This window comes from Ctenocephalides felis, unplaced genomic scaffold (genome assembly GCF_003426905.1).
Source record: "Ctenocephalides felis isolate EL2017-DRISC unplaced genomic scaffold, ASM342690v1 CF-g0.4_SCAFFOLD_01886, whole genome shotgun sequence".
Classification (NCBI taxonomy): Eukaryota; Metazoa; Arthropoda; class Insecta; order Siphonaptera; family Pulicidae; genus Ctenocephalides; species Ctenocephalides felis.
In genome coordinates, this window is record NW_020538040.1 from 128,786,441 (window position 1) to 128,795,291 (window position 8,851).

The 8,851-nt window shown below is 29.4% G+C and overlaps 1 protein-coding gene across 1 annotated transcript; it reads right to left on the reverse strand.

Annotated features, from left to right (window-relative positions):
- On the reverse strand, window positions 1-3,062 carry LOC113377190 (transmembrane channel-like protein 7). The gene is made up of 3 exons (XM_026617416.1): window positions 2,833-3,062; window positions 2,212-2,378; window positions 1-2,124 (listed from the first exon to the last, which is right to left on the reverse strand). Exons 2-3 carry the CDS (start codon window positions 2,369-2,371, stop codon window positions 65-67), a joined length of 2,220 nt encoding a protein of 739 aa, XP_026473201.1. The 5' UTR covers window positions 2,372-2,378; window positions 2,833-3,062; the 3' UTR covers window positions 1-64.
- Between the last annotated feature and the right edge of the window lie 5,789 nt (window positions 3,063-8,851).

Genomic DNA, 8,851 nt, shown 5'->3' on the forward strand with positions numbered 1-8,851 from the left:
TTATATTAAATTAAATTTAATTTGTGACTAGAAAAAACTATGAAACTATAATTAAATAAATAAATTATGATAAATCTTTTTGGTATTCTTGTTGTTGCTTTATAAATGAACTTAAACGATCTAATAGGAACTGCTTATCATGACCTTCCAATACTAGCTGCTTCTTTAACACTAACACCATATGTTTATTAATGGAGTAAACTATATTATAATAGCCAACTACCAAAAGCAAAGCTACAAAAGCAGGTATAGTAAAACTAATAGTAGAGAAGAATATGATTACATCTTTTAGCTTCTCAGGCACAACCATAAATGATAATTTAATAGTTTGCCATGCAGATGACAATCCTCGAAATGGGCCACAACTTTCAGAAGGGGCTATTTCAGTTAAAGCTAATACAACCGGAATAATTGCTACAAAAAAATTAAATAAAATAACTAACATAAAGAGTGACTTAGACTTTGATGCACGATAGATAACATATGAAGGTTTCGAATTAATAAAACATGCAAATTTTTTTATGTAAAACATAAAAAAACAATAACAAACTGCAATTGCAGGTAAAAAAGGAGAGTAAAATAAACCCAGCCAGCATAAAGTCTGAGCATAAATTATATCCAAAACATGTTTTGACAATTCAAAATTTTGTGCACCAATAAATTGCGTAAAGTTATTATCCACGCTTTTGACTAGAAGACTTCGAGGTAAATTTATAAAGAATGTTACTATAATATGAAATGTAAAATCTGTTATAAATAATCTGTAAAATTGCTGACCGACATATGTTTCCCAACAAAATGAGGTTCCTCTACAGAAAAGAAAATATAATCTACTTAAAAGTATGGCAAGACATAGCAATCTTAAAACTATTGACCTAAGTAAGGTAAAGCGGATAACAGCTATGGGAGAATAATGTTCAAACTTAACTATTATGTTGAAAATTAAAGGTATGAACATATTCAAGAAAACAATAGTGAATGACGGCAAAAATTGAATAAAAAACGTTTTTGCATCATCTGCAGTATCATAGTAAAGTTGTTCCATATTTAGAACATCGTAAGAATAGTCAGACACAAAGTGCACTGTTACACATGTCCCTAGCAATAATATTATAACAAAAAAATTAGCGATCAATCTTATAATTATAAGCTTACACTTTTTATCTGTCTCTCCATTAAAATATTCATTTTGTAAACACACATGCATTTCATTGTAGATGGCTTTGTGTTTAATAGCTGCAGATTTTTTATTATGGATACAGAAATCCCAGCCAACAAAAATTATATTACAATACTGATAAAACTGTCCTTCACATCTCTCTAATCTTTCTTTAAATCCTGAAGTAGCAGACCTCATAATTGCAATGAGCGATACAATATAGGCTACAAAAGCAGATATGATATAAGCTAAGGATAAATCATAACTAAAATATATTTCTCCAAATGTACTACTATTAATTTGATCATTATAATTATAACCACCATAGAACATTAAAGTTCTTTCAATTGCCCCACTGCCTTGAATGAAATCTAAAACTGGCGTATACAACAATGAAATATTCACATTATTTTCATAGCAACTATCTGTAAAATTTCCTTCCATGTAATCACATTTTTGAATCACCTTTTCTTCCAAGAGAACATTTGGCAAAATGACCATAAAAAACATTATAGAAAAAATCGTTAGGTTCAAAAACATCACCCATTTTATGAACACAAAATAGGCAGCAATCCCTGTACCAAAGTTACCTTCAAGTCTTTTGATAGAAGACTTCCATAGTTCTAATTTAGAAGACATTGATTTTAATTTTGTACCAAATAATTGCCATAGCTTTCTCTGCTGCCATCTAATTTGATCAAATCCTTGCAGACGAAGTTTCTCTGCACTTTGTAGTTGTGTTCTCAGCTCCTTTTTTTGTGTCATTGATATAGGCATTGTTTTGATTTCTTGTATTTGTTCCCATGTCCTTTCTTCATCGGTCAGATTTTCTGATAAGTCCGGAAGCATAGCAACCTGTACATCATTTCTAGTAATGGTCGTGGATTCCTTAAATCTTTTGGTACCACTAATGATTGAACCATGTCTTTGATAAGTAGATCCAGATGCATTATGTCTATTTGCAACTAAAATAAATAAATTACATATATTAAATTATTCGAGTATGATAACCATAAAATAACTGCATTATAAATATTGAGTATTGATCTTACGAGATCTGTTCTTTTTTGATGGAAGAAATGTTGTCAAACGACTGGGATCTTTGGGTAATATATCAAATTCTCCTGCATAACTTTCACGATAAAATTCTTCACCAGCCTCTTCCCAGCCTTGTGCCCTATTGCCACGTTTCCTGTCTTTATCAGCAGACATGACTGATCTAAAATTACATTGAACAAAATAAAAACATATTGTAAATTTAGTGTAAAAAACAATATATAAAATGATATTGATTTCCATACGAATTAGTTTAGCTTTGTATACTTTTAACATATGTAATATCAATAATTATTTGGTAGAGGTGTCATCAATGAAAACAATCGAAATAAATATTCCTAATATAAATTAACTAATGTGAGAAAATGAGTTATATGTAAAATAATAGGATATTTGAATGAGCCATAGCACACAGATATAATATTTAGTCTATTCTTAATGTTTTTGTGACATTGTTATAAGTTAAAATTTAAATATCACTAAAGCAAAATTTTCATAACTTATAAAAAATGCGATAGTGTTATTAACACAATGATATGAGTTCAAATAAAAGTCATCAATCTAAAAATACGATGTCAGTATTTAGATTAAATCTTACATTCTATGTAATGTATTACCAGAAATTACTCCAGTTGTATAAATATAACAAGAAAGTTTATTGAGTGAAACGATTTATTTTTACTTTATGCCGCAATGTATCGACTGTATACATTTCACGACAGATTAATCGCTGAGTAAACATAATCACGTAAACAGGATTTTCAATAGCCATTTGCACTGTTTTAAATATGTGCATTGCAGAATTCTCACAGTAATCACCAAAATATTATGAGGAAAACTCTATCAAACATTGATGATGCTTATAAAGTGACCACTAGCATTTGACATTTGACATTTTGCAGTTCCAGTAGTACCAGCCTAGAATAATCACTTCCATATCACTTCACCCTCTTTCTCGATTTTTGGCGCAAAATTTGAAATAAAACTAGTGGTATGTATGGCATCGTGCCTTAAGGCAAATTGCTGGAAATTCCCTTACCGTAACAAAATGTTCGAGTAAATAAATACTGTAACATTGTCTATTATTTATAAGAATTATATAAACTGAATTGCAAAGTTGAAAATATTTGTTTAAAGTATATTAGAACTTATATATATACATTATTTTCATATCTCAGTCAGGCAGAGTTGCCTGGTATGAGAGATTATGAAAACAGTTTTCATATAATATATACATTTCATTTGACTATAATAATCTATTTCATTAATATAATATCTATATATAACTAAAAATATCTTTTTATATCACTCTTCAGTCTTCTTTGTCTTCAATTTCCTTATAGTGTTTTTTTATTTTTCTTTTAAATTTATCGTCATCTTTGGTCATCTTAATATTGTTTGGCAATTCGTTATATATTTTGCTGGCACTCCATATGACATTTTCTCTGAAATTCTTCTTTCTATTGTGTTCAATGTGAAAATTGTTGTGTTGTCTAGTGTAGTGTTCATGTATATCTTGATTTGTGTTTATTGTTGCGCTTGTTTTAATTCGGTTAAATTTCATTTTGTGTATTAGTTTGCATTTCTCTATTTTAATTATGTTATTTAGTGAAAGATTATTTGTTTCTCTTTGTAAGTATTTGGTGGGTGTTAGATGTGGAAAATTGTATGCTATTTTGGTGGCTTTATTCATTATTCTGTGTATGTCATTTAAGTTAGCTTTAGTTGTTTGGCTCCATGTTGTTATTCCATATAAAATTATAAGTAATATTTGCGTTTTAAGAATTAGTATTTTATTTTTTTTGCCGAAAGAGTGGATCCTTTTCAATGCCCCTGTTAATGTTCCTATTTTTCTTTTTATTTTGTTTATATGTTCTGTCCATGTCAATTTTTCATTTATTATCAGTCCTAAGTATTTTATGCTTTCCACTTCTTCTATTTCTCTATTATTTACTTTAATATTTAGTTTAGTGTTCTCGGTATTTTTTTTATGTTTGAAATATATGTATTTTGTTTTATTGATGTTAATTCTTAGTTTATTTTCAATTAGCCAGTCGGTGTATGTTTTCATGTCCGTGTTTATTGTATCTTCGAGCCTTTTTTTGTCCTTATCTGCATATACTATGGCAGTATCGTCTGCATATAGTATGTATCTGCCCTTTAATTTTACATCTTTTAGGTTGTTGGTATATAGCAGATATAATAAAGGTCCTAAAACAGAACCTTGTGGGACTCTACAAGTTATGCTACGTCCCCCACTTGTAAAATTTCCCACCTTTGTCTTTACCACCCTTTCCACGAGAAAATCTTTAATTATGCTGTAATACAAACCTACTACACCCAAATCTATTAATTTATTGAGCAATATGCCATGATCCACAGTGTCAAAAGCTTTTTGTAAGTCAATAAAAATTGCAGCTGTATGCATATTTTCCTCAAGGTGCTGACTGATGGTATTAGTCAAATCTATTAGGGCACCTTGAGTATTTGATGAAGGGAGGAAACCATATTGATGTTTATCTATTTTTGAATGAGTAAATTTAGTAGTCTTTCTTTAATTATTTTTTCATATATTTTGGAGAATGTATTAGTTATTGTAATTGGTCTGTAATTATTCGGATCTGTTTTGTTTCCTGTTTTAAAAATTGGTTTTATTGTGGCTGTTTTGAGGCACGAAGGAAAAGTACCCCTTTTTATGCAGTTATTGATTAAAAAAGTGAGTAGAGGAGCTATTTGATAAATTATTTTTTTCATAATTCTTGCTGTTATTTATCTTCTCCAGGTGCAGCGTTGTTTTTCAGGTTTTCCACAATTTTTATTATTTCTTTTTCATTTGTTAATTCAAAATTTTGTTTTTTGTTTTCAGGTCTAGATATTGATGATATGTAGTTGCATTGATCTAGTTTTTCTTGTTGTTTTGTTCCTATTTCAGCAAAATGCTTATTGAGATACTCCGCAATGTTTTCCTTTTCCGTAAGAAATATGTTTTTATCTTGATGTTTAATTTTTTTAATACTGTCTTTATATTCATTTTTATTATTTTCCCCCCTTAATGATTTGTTTATTAGCTCCCAGATTTTCCGAGGATCATTTTCACATTTTTGTGTTTCTTCTAGATAGTACTGTCTTTTTGCTTTGTAGATCATATTTTTTATATCTTTTTTTATATTATTATATTTTATTTTTATTATATTATACTTGTTTACTTCATTCGGATTGCATTTCTTCATATCAATGTAAAATTTGTTTCTATATTTTATTAGTTTTGTAATTTCTTCTGTTATCCAAGTATTTTCTCTTGCTCTCAGTGTTTCTTTGATTTTATTTTCATTTGCTGCTTCTTGTATAATTGAAATTAAGTCCTCTAGTGTGTTAACTGTTTTAGAGTTTAATTTACAAGCTATTGTGTTTTCTAGTCCTTCTAGTCTTATGCTGTATCTGGTTTTTTGTGCATTTTGGGTTTTATTTTTGGTGTATTTTGTACATATATTGATAGCATTTTGTGGTCGGATAGTTCTGTGTCTCTTAATTCTATTTTTATATTTTTTGAAGTAAAACTTCTTTAGGCGCGATATGGGCGTAAAAATTTCTTTAGGCGCGACACGGGTGTAAATCCGTACAAATGCAACGAAAACGCCAACGTGAAGTTGAGCACTACGACGCTAGAGGCGCAGATGTCGCGAGTCGCGATCCACTCCCGTCATGTCATGCGTAAGTCGAACGCTAAACCCTATATGAACTTGCATTAATTGAATCACGTTTTTTATGTTATGTCCTCATGGAATAAGACTTTTCTTAGAGAATAAATGTGTCACATTTGTTTGTTTAGTCGAAATAAAATTGAGCTTTTGCATTAATATGTAACCATGGATGTGACCAGGCTTCACCACTTCACTCCGCAGTCGAATAGACAGTCATCCGAATGTACTAGGCACGATGGGGAGAAAAAATGCAAACAATCAGCAGGCAAGGTTATGGCTTCAGTTTTATGGGATTTGCAAGTAATGATCTTTATCAATAATCTTGAAAAAACTAGACCATCAACAGTAATTATTAAATAACGTTAATGTAGCATTAAAAAATTGTAATTGAAAAAATGGTCCTATTTAAAAAAGAAAATCAGTGCTGCTCCATCAGGACAACGCACCAAGTCATAAATCCGTGAAAACAGTGGCAAAAAAACATGAATTCGACTTCGAATTGCTTAATCATTCGCTATATTTTCTAAATCTGTTCCCCAGCGACTACATCCTGCTCTCAGATCTCAAAAGGATGCTCGCTATGAACAAATTTTTGCCAAATGATGGGATGATATTCGAATTTTGTGGCAGAGTACAAATCGTACTACAAAAATAGTTTCGAAAAGTTCAAAGTCTACTATAATCGGTATATCGTCTTTGAAGAAAACTATATTATATGGCCAAAAACTATTTTCCTAAAACAACAGATTTTAAAATATTCTTGAAATATCATTTAATAACTATAAAAATAAACAAAAACTATAGAAAATTTTATATAAAATGCGCTTTGAAATTTTATCTGCATAATAGAATACGAGTACATATCGAATACTAGCATTACAATTCATTTTTGTATTATAATATGATTCTTAAAATGTATTTCTTAAAATATTCAATACTTTTTTAGCATCGATACTTTTTTCATACTTGGTATCCTTACTTTATTTCGACAGTTCTAACACTAGGTACATGTAAAAATAGAGACAACCCTTTTCAACAACTGTAATTATCAGAAAATTGTAAATAAGTTTTTAATCAATTGTTTATTTATTAACAAATAACTCACTTATGCATTTATCATTTATTTCTTATATCAGCTGTTATTTAAAAACTGTTTGTCTTTATGCATTCTGCAATATTATACACAATTATATAATTCATTAACGTTATAATACTTACTGTCCTCTGATTCTTAACCAACTATCGTTTAATGTTCCTAGGTTATCTTTGCGTTCACAATTATTTTTCAATTATTCTACTCCTAAATCTAATTCTCTCTTAAATTCGCCTATCCTACTAACGTCCTCTAATTTTAGCTTAATTATTAATGACATTGATATTCAGAACACCTAACTTAATCAAATAATCTCTATCTGCTCAAGTTAAACTTTTTATTTCTTTTCAAATATCTTTTATTATTTTATCCTATTTTTTTAATTTAATAATATTGTTACATTGTGTATTATACAATTTTGTGTTTTTAAGTGCAATATGTATTATACTATGTATTGTTATATATCCATATTATATGTATAATAATTGTATTTTTAACTTCCCGTAGGGTAAGTTATAGTAATCGCAAAAATCGAAAATGAAAATTTTTATATATCTTTACGTTTCAGAGGTTCCTTAACATTTTGGCATACCTTAGAAAAAATGGATGTATGTGTGTGTTGTGTGTGTGTGTGTGTAAGTGTGTGTGTGTGTGTATGTATGTATGTGTGTGTATGTATGTGCGGATACAAATTTTCGTCGACGATTTCGGAAACACGGATCAACCGATTTTAATAATTCAAAAAACATTCGATTCGTATTGATAAGGAGACGTGCTGATTAGATAAGGAGACGTGCTGATTAGTTTTTTGGCGAAGGCAGGTCCAGCCGTTCTAAAGATACGGGGCAAAAAGTGCCGAAAACGGTAACTCAGTTTTTTTAAGAGAACGGAGCGTCCGATTTTAATAATTCAAAAAACATTTGACTTGTATTGACAAGATGAAGAATTGATCAAATTTTCATAAAGGCGGTCTAGCGGTTTCGGAGATCTAACAAAAAAAGTAAAAAAATGCCATTTGGCGGTCAAAATGATCATTAGACATATGCACATCAAATTATCAGATATTTTATAGAGATTTTAACAATAAGTATAAATTTTGTTTGCATTCCTATGGGTTCCGTACCAATATTTATTCGTTAGACGGCGACGCGGCGCTTACGCGCTTTGACATTTGTCTTTATACAGTTAAAGCAGTACGATTGCTTTGAAAAAAGATCTTCAAAAATATGCCAAAATAAAGAAAACATTATTTTTTCCAAAAAAAAATTAAAAAAAAAAAAAACAAATAGATTTTTTTTTGAAAAAATTTTTTTTTCAAAAAAAATAATTTTTGTTTAATTTATAGTTTCTCCAAAAATCTTATTTTTTTGAAGTAAATTTGTTTTAAAAATGTCAATCGTTTTTAAAAAATAATAATTTTTGGTACGGGAAGTTCCAGCAATTTGCCTTAAGGCACGATGCCTTATTGCCTTAAGACAGAATCCACTTACAACAGCTAGTTAAGCCATTTTTAAATATATGAAATAAATAAATAAATAATTTCTTAGAAGAACTTGGTACGCTGAAAACTCAATAGAAAGTAGAAATAAATATCCGGTAAAGTGTCATACGAGTTTTCTGATTGTGAGATATTATTAGGTCCTATATTGATTTTATCATGCTTTTATAAAATCAAGTAGGCTTAATACTTGAAAAATAACACATATCTTGATCGGTACAAATCAAAATTATAAAGTAAAAGTGCCTTCGAGCCTATTTTTTCTTTCCAACCCCGGTTGGGGTTTGTTAAGGAAGCATCTATTAGAATGTATTTCCTCTTTTTTTCAAAATTGTACAGTCTTT

Excerpts from the sequence above, each read along its gene's own strand:
- LOC113377190 (XM_026617416.1), bottom strand. The coding sequence starts at position 2,371 with ATGTCTGCTGATAAAGACAGGAAACGTGGCAATAGGGCACAAGGCTGG. Across the intron at positions 2,125-2,211 it reads ATCAAAAAAGAACAGATCTC|TTGCAAATAGACATAATGCA; the intron begins GTAAGATCAATA and ends TATTTATTTTAG.